We start from the raw sequence: 16,592 nt of genomic DNA, 5'->3' as shown, positions 1-16,592 counted from the left end.
TGTTGGTTGAGGTGATTCTCAGCTCTCCGTTCAACTTCAACTTAGTAGTTGAGTTTGCTATTAGTGAGTGTGTCGTATATATATATATATATATATATATATTAATGTGTGCAGTACGTCCATGAAAGTGCTAGCAAGAGGAGTAGAGAGCTTAGTTGTTGAGCTCATCATCTCAGCTGGTTCTGGCACAGGCAGGCCCTGGCTAACTTTCAGTCTATGGCCGAGACTGTTTTTCATTTCCAGTCTGCCCAGATTATTATTCCATTGTCCAGTGTTACAAAACAAATTATATAAAAAATAAATATTATTAATAACAACTATTATTATTATTCTTGTTGTTGTTGTTGTTGTTATTATTATTATTATAATTAACGAGTGTTGTAAACGTTTGCTTGAGTTTGGTCGGGAGCACTCGGGAAACGCCATTTTATGTGTTTGGCTCTGACACTGGAACAACGACCACCACCACCACGATAACGACAACGACAACCACAACCAGGATAGTGCTACGCTTAGAAACAGCTAGACAGTTTTATTTAACAGTTTATATAGCAGTGCTGCTGTGTGTGCTATCCTAATTAATCGTTATTAATTTAGTGATATATATATATATAAAATTGTTTTGTTCTTTGTCTGTGTGTTAGCTAAAATGTTGCTTAAATATTCAACGCCCGACATGTATAAGTAACATTGTCGGGCCTGTCAGGGGCGGGCTTGCCGCGACAATTATTATTATTATTATTATTATTATTATCATACAATTTACAGGTATTTGTAATGGTATAGTGATGTTTTGTCTATAAATATATAATATTATTAAATAATAGTATGTATATGTATATATATTATAATTATATACAAATGAATCATATGGTTTTGAAATAATAATAATAATAAAGAAAACAAATTGTGTATGTAAGTGTGTAAGTGTGTGTGTGTGTGTGTGGTAAATTTTTGTATAAAAAAAAAAAAAAAAAAGAAATAGTGCAAGTGAAAAAATTAGTAGTTTTTATCTGTGCTAATTGTGAATTATACGATACAACAGCAGTTTTAACTGTAGCTACTGAATAGCAATAGCAGAATTGTCACTGACATTTGCTGATTACATTGCTATTGTGTAATTGAAACAAAAGATTGTTTTCATTTGTTGATAATCAATCATAACCTCTGGATTATTATAACGCCATTTTCACGGGGATTTACCATGAATCCGAGAAATATTCCATCTGATAAGGTATGTTATTATTATTATTATTATTATTATTTTTTTTTTTTTTACAATAGTAATGAAAATAATAATTATTATTACCAATTGTCGAAATACTTTTTTAAAATAAAAATTGTTCAGTAGTTTAATTATAATTTAAGTAGATCTATTCTTATCGTATCATAACATATCGGTTTAAATATGTCTACCGCGCCCACCCTCATAGTATAGAACATGAAGTAGAGAGTTATCACCACAGGATGACGACGACGACGACGACAACGATGCCGATGATGACTACTACGACGACGACGACGACGACGACGACGACGGCAATCGTCCTTCTGTTCGCCAAAATATATATATAAATATCTGGCGGTACTGACATAACTATACAAAAAATACCCACCCTCTTTCTTTTTGTTTCCTACTTATTAAATTTATTTCTTCTCTACCGATTGTTGTTAATTTTATATTGTATGTTGAGATTTATTTATATACTATTTATCTGTAATTATTTGTAGTAATTTGAGTGTATTTTGCTGATTTACAAATTTACTGACCTAGTTTATCATAGTTAGGCTTATAAAATTTTTCTTTTTCGTATTTGGTCGAGTGTCACATTCAATTGCGGTAACTTCATAGTTCAAATCTGTCTTATATATTTTTAATTTTACCAAATAGGAAAATTTTCCAAAGTCTCATATCAACTAAATAGTAATTTTCAATAATTGTAATAATGTTTATTGATTTTTATTTTTAAGTAATTATTATTGGTTTTAAATTACATATTATTAGCTGTAAAAAGTATGTATGTACATAGTTCACATTTCCATTTTTGTTATACGTATTTGGTTTTATTTATAAAAAATTACTGTATCATTTTCATAGCACATCCATCAGAAATTAACATTCTATAAAAAAATAACAATAAATATATATTTTGCAATGGTCAAGCTATTGTTACATACTTATAGTGTAAAAGGTCGATATTCATAATCAATATATATATATATATTCATATGACTGGCCACGTACTTATATCCAATTCCAGACTATCGATCTTCTTTATGATACATACTACCATGCGCTACGTTTAAAACAAAAAAAAAAGTAAATAATAAACAATATAAAGCTCGAAAGACGAATGAAGAGTTGCAAAGAAAATCCCACCAGTGAAAGTAAATAAGTATTATTTCATTTTTCTATTGTTACTGTTTATTGCATTAAACTTATAATACACATCTACGAATAGTGAAATCAATGGGCTAATGGAAAGAAAAAAAAAAAAAAACAAAAAGTAAAAAATTTTTAATACACACTCTGATCTATAGAATCCACATATTGTTTATAATATAAACACAAAAATGTAATATAAATGATTAGACATGTAATTGTGCATACGTCAGAATTTAGTAAATAACAAATATAATTCTTATAATATAGACAGTTAATATTATAAGTCTATAGAGGAGAAATTAAGACAGTAAAAGCATCAAATAATTATAATAACAATAATAGCAGCAGTAGTATTATTAGTAGTAGTTAAGTAGTATAGGATAGAAGAATTTAGGTTCTGTTTTTGTTAGTGTCCGATAATACCAGAGTACTACGATTAAGCTAGCAAAGTTCAGTGAGTAGAGATTGTTCAGACATCAGTAGAGGTTGTGCGGGAGTACGCGTTTAGCCGCGTTTAGCTCTACTCGTCTACTCTGGCCACTTTGGCTGGGTGAGCCACCAGTTACCAGCCACCAGTTACCAGTTCCAGTACCAGTGCCCAAATCTACATCAACATCCATTCAAACATCTATATATATATATATATATATATATATATATATATATATATAAAATTGAGGATGAATGTTTCAATCGATCGGTCCTCACCAGTCTTAACTATATATCCAGACACTATATGTATATATATATATATAGTATAGTCAGTCGGTTGGTTGGTGATTCTATATTATATACTTGTATTCATATTCACTCTACTCGACATATAATAATATTAAGTACAGAAGAAATTCTATATGTTTTTATAGATATTTATATATTACTTATTATATTTATTGATAAGTACCAATACAAGTTTCTGGTGTTATTGCCTCAAAACCTCTTACGTTTCCTGCTTTCTTCTTTATTATCACATTTACATTCATCAGTTACTAATTCACAACAACTAAAATTTTGTTTAAATATATACTAATGAAATTGAATGTTTATTTTATTCCTTGTAAATCCATTAACTTTTTTCATATTTTAAGATTCGTTTAGTATCAACGTTTAATGGTTTAATTTTTATTTTATTTATGTATTACTTCTTATAAATACAAATTAAAAGTTCTTCCAACTTATCAATTTATTTCATTGTTTAATACTTGAATACTATATTGATGGCTAAAGGGTGTTATGTGTATTAAACTCTGCATCTCAATGTAGATTATATGAAACATGAATATGAAAAATCATAATTTTGTATAAATAAAAATTAATCAGAAATTGAGATATAATATGATAAAAACGAAAAGCAGATATTTTATGTTAGGTGTTGATAAACATTCGAGGGGTGAATTTTGTAAGAAAATGCCTAAAAACGTATCAGCAACAATAGTATAGCAGCATAGTGATAACCGACAAAATAAATAGCGAAAGTTATATATTGTATGTAATATATATAATAATCTGTCGTCTGTCGTGTTAAATCACCATCATCACCGGCATAATTTGTGAATTTAAAAATTTTTCGGCTACATCTTTAACATCAATAACTTACTCTGTCAACAATAATAATCAACGACAATATAATATAAACATAATAATAATAATTACTATTTAACTTAAAGATCATATATAGTATAGTTTTTTTATACAAATAAAAAGTAAATGTACCTGAAAATGTTTTTCTCGCAACGAAAATAAAAATAATTTATGTAATTTGACTAAAGGTGACTTAAGGGGTAACGGTAACCGATTTTCAATTCAATTTAATTTACAGACAAACACTAGAAACCTAAAATAAAGAGTCTTTAGCGTTTTTTAAAACCTTAACAGAGCGCTAGAAATTTCGTATTTTCAAAAATTCTAATTCGTCTCTGAGAAAAATTGTTTTAAAATTATCATTTACTCAACGAGTGCAACAAAGATAGTCCCGTTTATTTTTCTGAGTGTGAGAAAGAGGTCCGGTAGCGTATCCCCTTAAGGGGTAGTTGGTGGTGGTGGGAGGGAGGGGGGCAGGGCCTTAATTTTCGGCTGACGTGCAAAACATTTCAAAAATCTAGATCCAGTAGATTTTTTACTTTTCATTTCTTTGTTTTTTTATTTTTGTTCTTCGAAAAACATTCCGATCTTCAAGTACATAAAACTACGATACTTTTAAATTTATTTATTTCAAATTTTTTCAAATAATTATAATAAATGAAAAAAAAATTTTTAATGTTTAGTATGAATTTTTTTTCCTTTTCTTGTATCATGTGTATAAAATTCAAATGCCATACGTGGCGATATCATATCATCGATAAATAGTAGAGGGGATGACGAACAAGCCAGCCAAGTAGCGGGTAAGCGGGTGCTGGGTCATATCGATAGGTCACAAGTAGTATTAAGGCCGTTCAATGATATAATATACAATCACAATGTATAGTAGTTATATTAAGTGTGACGCACGACTTTACATACTGTTATGTGGACAATATACAAAAACTAATAAAGATTTTTTTTTTTTTTTAACATCTTTTGTTTCTCTTAATTTAACAAATTGTTTTTACATATATCATTAATTTATATATGTTATAGTTTGTTTATTGTGAATATAAATACATATTTGTGTAGACATTATGTAGAGAAAAAAAAATGATTATATTCATTATATACGTAGTAAATTTGATTAAATTTTAATAGATACATGATAATCGGTCAATATATCGGTCAATTCAATTAAATAATTAAATACACCTTGTTAACGGCCTACAAGTACATAACACTAGCGCTTATGTATCTAGCACTCTTGCGGCGCTATATATCTATTATCATACTGCATATTCACGGCTTCTATTCTATGGGATTTTATTGTTATCAATAAATAAGACTAAGCCAAAACAATACATTGAATTTATTTTTTTAAAATAATTAAATATCAACAACTGTATTATAAAATTTAATGCATCAAGTCGATATAAGATACCAATTGAAATAATTATTGATAATCGTGAAAAATAAATTGAATTTTTAATTGATAATTTATTTATAAATAATGGTGTCGTAGTGATAGATTTGGATAATTATATTTACTTTTATTTTAACTGAAACGTGATCGCCTCCTATAGTCTTATCATGCACGTGTATCGTGTATCATGTAAATAATGATTTTATCGAAAACACGTGGATTTAATTTATCGTACAATGCACATGGAACGTATTATCATAAAGATAAAAACTCTAGTTATTTGTTAGAAGATTAAGAACAAAACAATTTTTATGTAAAAATTTATAGATTTTATTTTATACTCGTACGTCAATCCAGGTTTCCAAGGGTCTTAAAGATCTGCCAGAAAGTAAAACGTTCGTGGAATATTTCAACACCTGTTTTTTTATTTACCCTTAACTTTAATTGTACGTTACTAATTTTTTCTTCATGAAAAGATTATTAATATTTTGGATATGAGCTCTGTTAAATACATTAGTTACTGATTATGATTAAATAGATCTATCTATCTATTACTTTAAGAAATTAATAAAATATATTAATCATTTGCCGTATCCTTAATTATATAATTAACTACTAGATGGTAGATAGTCTCGATGACAATGATCATGTACACGCTCTAAAATGTCGTTGTAAACTTGCGTATTTTTTTTTTATTTAAGTCATTGAGAAATATATATATATATAAATTTTGTCTCTAGGGGAGTGTCTGGAAACTATATAAATAAAATAAATATATAAATGAGTAGTGGTAGTGGTAGTGGTAGTGGTAGTGGTGCATGCAGCAGTAGAAGTAGTAGCAGCAGCAGGGATGCGCCCATGAGTATTAGTCCGTGCGCGCATAAGCACATTGGAAATGTCCCAATGACCTGGTTTTGCTCGATCCTACAGTACCAGCAACTCTTACATTACATTATGTATATATAATATGTCTCTAATGTCGAGTCAAGGTGAGCGTGCGCTTGCAGTTTCTTTTTTCTTCTTCTCTATATTCTTGTATGTACTTAAGTGGTCTTCCCTTTATTTACTTTTTTTTTCTTTTTCTTTTTCGTTTTCTCCTTGACCCCACGCTCTATGACGCACTCAATATTTTAAAAAAATACAACTGCTGTTGCAACAGCAATAAATAGTAGTATTCTCACAGGACCAATCTGATTTAATTTAATCGTATCGTTTTCTATTATTTTTCGAAAAAATAATAATTTACAATCATTTTATTATTTTTTATAATGTAAATATTAACTTGATTATGAGTAATGACTATATTATATTGTCATAAATTTTCATCAATGTTAAAGCCAGCCACTACTGGTATACATATTTAATTTATACAACATTGTAAATTTGTATTACTGAATTTTTTAGCAACAAATTATATGTGTATTCATCGTATTCATCCTAGCCCTTGTGTACTGTTTATGTTGTCTCCTCTCAAAGTTTTTATTCAACTCATATCATCATTAACATGTATGTACGTATATTGCCATCGATTATCGATTTAATACGTACAAACTACATTTTACTCATTGATCATTGCTACCGCAGTAGCAATAACAAGTGCTAACAATGATTTTAATCGAGCTGAATAACGCTTAGAGTCATCAGTTGTGCACTAACTGGTGAGAACCCTGACACAAAATCACTTATACTGCTTGTGCACTTTATGTGATATGACCTAGAATTATTAAATCTACTACCGTCCACATAACTTACTTTTTACGGCTTCATGTCTCGTAGTTGTTATTATTATTATTATTATTATTATTATTATTATTATTATTATTATTATATCATCTCATCCACCCAAAGTCAAGTCTGTAAATTTATTTTTAATTTAGAACAATAAAAAGAAATTATTAAAATAGTAGTAATGGATTATAAAAAAAACTAGCGTTGCAGTGAAGTAAATTATGCTTTAGAGTTGCTAATGATAAATTCAAAAAATAAAAATAAGATACGTGTACTACAGTCAATGATTATATTAGAGAATGATCAGTATTAGTATAGAGGAAGTTGAAGAGATTCTCTACAGGAATATTATCAATAGCCACGTGGGCGACCTACATTAATTTCTCTCTCTCTTTTTTTTTTTACACACACATTGTTGACGTTTCAAGATGATCCTTTGGCTCGCTCGACAAGTAATTGATTACTCGGTGTGTGTGCGTGTTATAATTAATCAGGGTTATCATGTAAATTATTACAAATAGTGCAGAATCATATTCTTGATTAATTTATCATATATCTTTTACACTGTAGTTTTTACAATATTTGGCACTCTCTCTTCACTATTAATTGAATTAATTTTTTATTTCAGATAAATTTACGTCTAATTCTTGTCAGTGGTAAGACAAAAGAATTTTTATTTAGTCCAAGTGACTCTGCAGGAGACATAGCCCATCATGTATTTGAAAATTGGCCGGAAGGTTTGTTTTTATTACATTTTTATTTTATCTTTTCTCTACTAAATATTAACAGACTAAATAAATTAAGAAAAATCTATTACTTAATAATTATTGTTAAATTTGAAATAATTTTCCCACATTGTATATTAATTTTATTTATTATTTTTTTTGTATAATGTAAAATAACTACAGAGAAAGAAATGACAGATGTTTAAAATAAAATGACATTAACAGATGTAGTTTAAATAAATATATTAAATGAGTAATGATTGATTACAGATTGGGCGGAAGAGGCGGTGGCAAAGGCTGAAATCTTACGACTAATTTACCAGGGACGGTTTTTACATAGCAATGTAACGCTCGGTGCACTGGGCCTTCCTTTCGGAAAAACAACAGTTATGCATCTAGTTCCACGAGAAAATCTTCCCGAGCCTAATTCTCAAGGTAACGAGCAACAACTAAACACCACACATTAGGTTTAATAAAAATGCATGGAAACAATTATTATTGTTTTCTTACTGTAACACTACTTGTTCCTATAACCATCACTATAAAAAAAAAAAAAAATATCTAACCAGGTCTTCTTCCTAACGGTGATTACATGTATGTCCCTTATAATAATGATGATGATGATGATGATGGTGATAATAATTATTTATCCTACAGTTAATTGGTCTGTCCTTTCCAAAATTTCTATGTAAATTATTTCCTTATACATATTCCTAAAAATAAATCCATTGATAAAATTTTTAAATATAAATAAAAAGAAAAACAAGATTTGAGATTGGGTGAGTGTGTTGATATAATTTATATAAACAATAACAGCTGATTTATTTATTTATTTATTTTCTATACACTGTCTGATATGACTATCAATGGTAAATTGTTATTTCAGATCAGAGACAAAAGAGCAAAGGCGGTGGAAGTAGTTGCTGCTCGGCATCCTGTTGTATACTCTAAATGTTGGCTGCCTTGGAAACTCGTCGTGGTATAATATTACATAAACCAATGGAAATAATCCAAGTTGAGCCATTGTTTTTAAGATTTTATGATTATGTATGTATAATCGTTAGTGACTGAACTTGTGAGCGATGTAGCTAAGATTATTAATTATGTTATTTAATGCTGTTAATTGAATATCTTAATCGTGGTGGGGATAAGTTATTTATATAAATAATGAACGATAACAAATTTATACTCTGTACTTTCTCTCTCTCTTTTTTTTTTTAATTCTGTCATACTAGGAATAACAGTAATTGATTTAGTATTGGAGCAAACATCATCAATACATCAAGTTTAAATATCGTACCAACGATTTAATATTATTATATTTAATAAAAAATAATAATAATTTTAGCGTCAGAGCCAAATTGTATAATAATAATAATAATAATAATAATAAAAATAGTAACAATAATTATAATTGTAACAAGCCTTTGAATTGACGTAATTGCTCATCAACTGTTGGAAGTTAATGGATACTTGAGCTTCGTCAACACATTAAATACGAAATATTAACTTATTTAATTAAGTAAAGATTGGAAGAAACAAAATAACAAAATAAACATATTAGCACTGATATATAGAACATGATAAAATAAACTGTGGTTAATTTCAGCAGGCGTGTTCAAATGCCTTTTTGTATTAATAAGTTCATTGTCCTCTCTTTTGTATGAATCATTATTGCGTGCGATTATAATGCGACATTGTCATTTATAGACATGAAAATCCAGAGATGAGTGAGAAAATGTTTTTTTGAAAATGTTATTGATAAAATAAATATTTGTAAAAAGTTTCCCCGCTACGCCTCAATACTATAATTAAACAGCAGATACGCTCTCTGGATTATTATTATAATTATTATTATTATTATTATTATTATTATTATTATTATTATTATTATTATTATTATTATTATTATTATTATTATCATTATGCTACAGTGCTTAAAATTTCAATCACTACCAAATTACTACCGCAGTGTTATTATAATTACGTAGGCTAAATACACGTATGAGTCTATTTGCATTGGAAAAATTGTGTGAATGCGTGTTGTGCGAATTATTGATATAATAAGAAAATAAAATAAAAATAATTTTATGATGTGATATGCAAGTAGTATATATTATCAAGCAGTTAAACTCTCATATTTTATTATTATTATTATTATTATTATTATCGTGTATTTAAAAAAAGTAATATTATGATTACGCCACTTTGAGAAATGTTTAGTCAAAGTGTTGAAAAAGAAAATCTCTTATTGTAGTTAACATTATTGATTTAAATTATAGATATTTTCTTGTTAGGTTCTTATCTACTCTCCACCACCATCAATAATCCCAGATTTTAATCCTCGTCTTTGAAAAATTCATCGATTCAGCTTTTAAATTAAATTTTTGAACAGTTATTCCAATACTGTAAATGTAGAGATAATTTTTTTTTCTTTTATTTTAAGTACACATTTGTATAGTAATTAGATAGATTGTTATTATTATTGCCATTATTATTATTATTATTATTATTATTTATTTTATGATATATTTCTAGCTTATCCTGCACATATTTAACAATAATTTACTATGTAATTTATGCTATATACATATATATATATCTTACCAGTGCTTAACAGCCAAACCATGTATATACTTTTCTCGTACATTGAATTTTATCGAAAATTTATTATAAAAAAAAAAAACACTGTTTTTCTTTGAATCTTTTTTTTATCTAATTGTTAAAATTTTAATATAAATATATTCAATTGTCATCAATTTTCAGTAATCACTACTGCTCAGCACACAGCAAAATCCAATTGAATTAAAATTTAACTTTTATCATAATAATGATTTTATTTTTGTTATTATCATAATATGATAATAATATAAATCTCATTGTGGTCTTTAAACATATCATGATAAGTATATTTGTTAGTCGTCAAATTTTACAATAATTCAACTATTAAAGGCCAAACAATTATTTAATAATAAAACAATATTATCAATCAATAATGATAATAATAATGATGATGATAATAATAATAATAATAAAAATTCATTTTTCAAGATTTGAAATGCTCTAGTGAATTATTTTAAATTAACAAAAAAAAAAATGAATTCATTCAATAAATATATCATGTCGAAAATTTTACCTGAAATAATTTTAAATTACTGAGAAAAATTTTCTAACTTTCTTTTTTGTTTGTTAAAGTAATAAAATATAACAAAGCTGTCTAAATTTTAAACAATGCGTTTTAAGATTTTAAATATAATTTTATCGATATATTATATTCAGCTTTATTGAAGTATAATAAATAGATGCCACGGTTAACAAACCTTAAATAAAGTTTATAGTCGCATCTTTGATAATAATAAATTGTATGGCACTATCAGTTAAATTCTTAATTAAAAAAACATTTAACATTATGATTAGAAATATATATGTATGTTGTACATGATAAAATCATCTTTTGAACAATTAGACGAAAACATAACGCTATAAATTATGGTTGGTAATAGAAAATTTTACAACAACGAAACTCTATTTTCAACTCACTACTATCATACAACTTCTATTACTATCACTATTACTACAACTACTACTACTACTACTACTAATAGTAATAATAATAATAATAATAATAATAATAATAATAATAATGATATAAACAAATATATATTAAGTATAAAGATTACCTCTCAGAGGTATTATTTTATTTAAGATTATGAACATTATAAACAAGGTTATTCAATTAGAAAAACGAAAAAATGAAAAAACAAATTGAGTATTTTGATGATTTTAGAATATAAATATGTCATTAGCCGTATAATAAATATAATTTTCAATTAGTGAATGACTAATAATGCAGTATATTAACATTTTAAGTAACAAAATAAATATAGTTTTATTAAATTTCATTCCAGTTTATTATTTAGTTGTTAAGTATAATTTATTGTAATTGAAATTAAAATTTATTAATTTGATTGTTATTAAATATAAAATTTTTCGATTAAAATTCAATTTATTAATAATATATGGATTATAAGTTTTGCTTTTATAAAATATCAAATGGTCAATATGATAAGAAGCGAGTAAAAGTAAAAAAAAACAGAATTAACCACAAACTATATCTAGTTGTACGAGCAATTATTATTGATTTTAAATCTATTTCATATTTGTTTTTTTTAAATAATATAATTATAAATATTATTTATTTATGTGAAATAAAATCTTTTTACCAATCTTTCATTTTTTTTTTAAATGGTGCAGTGTGAATGATTGGAAAAAGTTTTGACTGACCGTCCTATAGAGTAGATATAAAGTAAACAAAGGTTCTATTTTATTATTATTATTATTATTTTTTTTTTTTCAAGGAAGAAAAAAAAATATGTAAAAAAAATCCTTCAATATTGCAATTTCATTATAAATAGATAAATAAATAAATAATATACGACTTTGTTTTATGTATCGATTATTATAATTTTTTTTTTAATTTCTGTAAATGGTAATGGGAAAGTTAGGTGGTGTAAGAATGAAAAAAAAAAAAATGAATTAATATTAATGAAAATGGATGTTTAAATATTTTAAATCAATTTAAAGATTATATTTACTCCATTACTATAATCGTTATTATAATTTTTCATCAGTAATTATACTTATTTAAAACTGGTGTGACGAAAATTTTGTGTATATACACAGTTAATATAAAAACACGGATAATTATATAGACATAGATACACGTTTCATTTTGGAATACGTAAATTTATGAAATACGCGATGCTTTTCATAATGTATACATATTTTTAATTTTTTTGATTCATTAAAAAACAATTAAGTGTAAACAAGAAAATTAAAATTTTAACGATTCAAAATAATTTGATTTGGTTACTAAGTAATCGTAGTATGACCTACAACTTGAAATCTAAATTGGTCACAATCTAGAGTTATCAATTATCAACAAATATTAAATATGTGTAAGAATAAATAAAGAAATGTAACATTAAATCTATCAAGTATTCAAGGCATAATAAATATAAATTTGAAATAATGATAATAATAATAATAATAATAACAATTATATATACACATTTATGTGTAAGTATTATGAATTTAAATTAATACTTAGATAATTATTATTTTTACATTATTAGTTGAAAACAACAAACTAATAATACTTTGATTATGACAACTATGAATACGTAAACTATCGCGTATTTCAAATAGGATAATAATAATAATAGTAATAATAATAATAATAATAATAATCACATCATACACATTTCATCACATCATCCATACATAAAAGAATAATACTAATTATTAAAAAACAAACACATATAAATATATATATATATAATAATAATAATAATAATATTGCGTTACATCGCTAAAATTAGCTTGTAGGCAATATTAATCTGTAAATAGAAACTATGTACTAATATTTCAAACTGGCGAAATAAATATCATAAGTGTTCTAAATTCTTTCCTAAAAATCTGATTATTAATTTTAAAAAAATAAATTCAATAATAATGATTAAATATCTTGTATGTTTGTTATTATTTTTATGTGGTTTAATCGTTATTATTATTATTATTATTATTATTATTACTATCACATTATCTCTAGTAAATATATTCGTTGTATCTGGACACAGAAAATATTAGTTAAAAAAACAAATGAATGAGAAGCGACCTTAATTATACTAAAATAAAGACATAATAATAACAACAAAAAAAAAAAAAAAAAAAAAAAAAAAAAAAAAAATATATATTTTGCGGAATAAATTATTTATGTGTAATTATAAGTGTCACGATTTTTATCAATTATTAAGAGTTTCTAAATCGAAAAAGCGATTAATGAAGAAATATATTACTCTGACTGATGTTATTTATATAACTCAAAAATAAATAATTAAACTTATTAATGCTTCTAATATATAAATATATATTTGTGTCCTATTGTAACGAATATCAGTTTTTTTTTTCTGCAAAAGTTATAGTAATAATAATAATAATAATAATAATAATAATAATATCAATAAACAAATAATGCTTGTGTTGTACACACTTGATTTGTAAATATTAGATCGTATTTTTGTCTTTATTAATGTAAAATCAACGAGAATTTTATCTGCAAATTAATGGCTTAGTTAATAATAGTATATTATAAATAAAAAATAAAGTTTAAAAAAAAAATTTTGAAATTTTTGTGGTTTTATAATTTATTTCAATTAAACTATTATATATACTGTTTTAGTACCTAAAAAAATCTATGATAATACTATATTAATAATAACGAATAATTTAATTATAAATTTTTATTCGTTTTGTAATGAAATTAATAAAACAATTTGAATAAATATTTAGGAGTAGGAGTTATAAAAAGTAATAGATTAAATACATTTTCAGAGTATAAACTATTATTATTACAAGAAATTAAAGTTTAAAAAATTAATTATAACAATAATTAGGCCCGTAATCTTTGTCGCGGCTCATCCTCCGTTTCATACTCAATTTCAACACGGGGACGTTTTAATTTCTTTTTTAATTCATCTTTCTTTTGTTGTTGTTTGGACGATTTTAATTTTTTGCTCGTTGTAATAGTCATATCTTCAACATCACTTGTGTCAGATGAAAAATCACTAAAGTTTTCAATCTGAACAGACTCGATTTGTTCTGTCTGACCAGAGTCGCTTTCATCGTCCTAAGATAATATTTTGTTGTTTATTATTAATATTATTATTATTATTATTATTATTATTATTATTATTATTATTTTGACATCTTACCTCTTGTTCATAATAATCATCATCATCATCATCATCACCACTGTCTGCTTCAATAAATGGGTTGGCATTCTCTTCAACCTCCATTTCATCTGCTTCTAATTCTTCCTCTAGTTCTTGTTCAATTTCTTTTTCTTCTTGTTCCTATTTTTATCCATTATAAAAAAAAATAATTTTAAATAAATCAACATAAAATATAATAATAATAACAATAATGATAATAATAATAATAGAACCTCCGCTTCATCACTTTCTTCTGCTTCACTTTCGCCTTCTATTTCAACGGCTTCGACAGCTTTATCAAATACGCGTTGGGGGAAATTATAAATGTCATTATACTGAAAATAATGATTAATAATATATAATAAATGTATTTATGTTTTTGTTTTTAATAAAAATATATATAATTATTATTACCATTCCTTTTTTGAGTCTGTCCATGAGCTGTTTTTCGATAGCCGTCTCGAGTTTAGCGGCAATAAGAGCTTTTTCTTCTCGTCTAGTTTCTCTTCTTTCAATTTTCCTTTGCAATGGAACAATCTTTTTCTGTCGTCTTAATTTTATTTTTCTCATTCGTATTAAATATTGAGTTATTTTAACGAATCTCTGTTTACATTTCGACTTAATGAACCCAGGCCAGTACAATAAATTTTCATTTATTTGATTGATAGCTTTTTCAAAATTACGTGACAATTTAACTCTTTCCCATTGATTTTTTGGCTCATGTATTCTTTCAGCTGTTCTCATATATAAATAAATAATACCAGACTCTTCACGTATTGTTGCATATTGGCTGTTGGCTAATGGACATGAAGCTCTGCTACACAAACCCGTCAAGTTGTATTCATTCCTACATAATCTCTGAGTTTTTGTGCTAAAACAAAAACAAAAATAATATAAATATATATATTTTATTAATTTTAGATTTTTATATAAAAATCACTTACTTGACTTTAAAAGAACAAAATGTCTTGTTGATGATACTCCAAACAACCTATAATATAGTTTAAATTATTTTTATTTTTAATCATTTAATTGTAAAGAAAATAAAAATTAAAATACTTACATCGTCGTGCTGCATTTTTTATAAATTTTTATTAATAATAACCTTAATTAAAAAAATACCACGTGCATTTATATATTATGTTGTTACAAGTATAGGTAGATATGGTACTCTACTGTATATCTTTTTCGTTTTATAATATCCTATACTCTATACGATATTTTAACACTTGTTATTTTTTTTCGTAACTCACACCAGTGGCAGCACCATCAACAGATCATAAATATCATAATGTACATACGGTTCATCCACAGTTGATAATATTCTGGCGATCACTGGCGATTCTGGATATTCGAGAAACTGACAAACTGGATCACGCAGTCTAGTGGTAAAAAATCAAACTAATGATAGCTTACAACAGTCAATTAAATATATATATATATATATATGTTATGTATGCTATGGCCATAATAACATATTTGCCAATAGAAATCAAGGGCTAGCCAATTTAACAGACAGAACAACAGATAACAATTCCCAAGGAGCACACTTGCCTTTGTGACATCTATAAGATATCAGTTTTTAGGCTACTTTTTGACATATCGATAAGGCATCAATATGCTGACATAACGATCATAAATTAATGTCTACTTAAAAGACTTAAAGTTGTCTCTGTGCTACTTGGAAAAGAGTAAAATACATAATATGCAATTCAAATAAAAAAGAAAATCGCGCCAACGCGGCGTTTATAACTGAATCACAGATCTCAGCAGTATGGTGGAAAGTGGAAACTATGTACTGTCATACTGTGTACCATTGGCTGTACGGGAGCGCTCCCTCAAGCAACCGAGTTGGGGAACGAAAATAGCGAAAATAAATATGTGTGCTATGTATTTACAGCAAAATTTACTATATTTCTAAATAAAAAAAAAAAAAAATGGAAATTAAATCATTTGTTACAATACATATCGTGCATATGTACTTATGTACGATG

The 16,592-nt window shown here is 25.9% G+C and overlaps 2 protein-coding genes across 3 annotated transcripts; one reads left to right on the top strand and one right to left on the bottom strand.

Moving 5' to 3' along the window:
• The first annotated feature begins 1 nt into the window (after window position 1).
• LOC130677719 (ubiquitin-like protein 3) lies at window positions 2-14,425 on the top strand. 2 transcript variants are annotated; one of them, XM_057484571.1, is made up of 4 exons: window positions 2-1,234; window positions 7,729-7,837; window positions 8,096-8,260; window positions 8,712-14,425. In XM_057484571.1, the coding sequence occupies exons 1-4, from the start codon at window positions 1,205-1,207 to the stop codon at window positions 8,774-8,776; spliced, it is 369 nt and encodes a 122-aa protein (XP_057340554.1). In that variant the 5' UTR covers window positions 2-1,204; the 3' UTR covers window positions 8,777-14,425. The 2 variants fall into 2 exon arrangements, with proteins under 2 accessions (XP_057340554.1, XP_057340553.1); XM_057484570.1 differs by lacking the exon at window positions 2-1,234 and adding an exon at window positions 7,514-7,567.
• On the bottom strand, window positions 14,277-15,898 carry LOC130677717 (protein MAK16 homolog B-like). Its single transcript, XM_057484569.1, has 6 exons — window positions 15,662-15,898; window positions 15,543-15,589; window positions 15,013-15,469; window positions 14,832-14,933; window positions 14,599-14,739; window positions 14,277-14,513 (listed from the first exon to the last, which is right to left on the bottom strand). The coding sequence occupies exons 1-6, from the start codon at window positions 15,674-15,676 to the stop codon at window positions 14,277-14,279; spliced, it is 999 nt and encodes a 332-aa protein (XP_057340552.1). The 5' UTR covers window positions 15,677-15,898.
• Window positions 15,899-16,592: the final 694 nt, after the last annotated feature.

Source organism: Microplitis mediator, chromosome 11, assembly GCF_029852145.1.
Source record: "Microplitis mediator isolate UGA2020A chromosome 11, iyMicMedi2.1, whole genome shotgun sequence".
In the NCBI taxonomy this organism is placed as follows: domain Eukaryota; kingdom Metazoa; phylum Arthropoda; class Insecta; order Hymenoptera; family Braconidae; genus Microplitis; species Microplitis mediator.
This window is presented reverse-complemented; position numbering and strand designations above follow the sequence as displayed.

Coding starts and splice junctions, on each gene's coding strand:
- LOC130677717 (XM_057484569.1), bottom strand. Junction 14,934..15,012: donor ACAGACTCAAAAAAGGAATG/GTAATAATAATT, acceptor CATTATTTTCAG/TATAATGACATTTATAATTT. Junction 14,740..14,831: donor AAGAAAGTGATGAAGCGGAG/GTTCTATTATTA, acceptor GGATAAAAATAG/GAACAAGAAGAAAAAGAAAT.
- LOC130677719 (XM_057484570.1), top strand. CDS start 7,529: ATGATCCTTTGGCTCGCTCGACAAGTAATTGATTACTCG. Junction 7,568..7,728: donor GACAAGTAATTGATTACTCG/GTGTGTGTGCGT, acceptor TTTTTATTTCAG/ATAAATTTACGTCTAATTCT. Junction 7,838..8,095: donor ATTTGAAAATTGGCCGGAAG/GTTTGTTTTTAT, acceptor GATTGATTACAG/ATTGGGCGGAAGAGGCGGTG.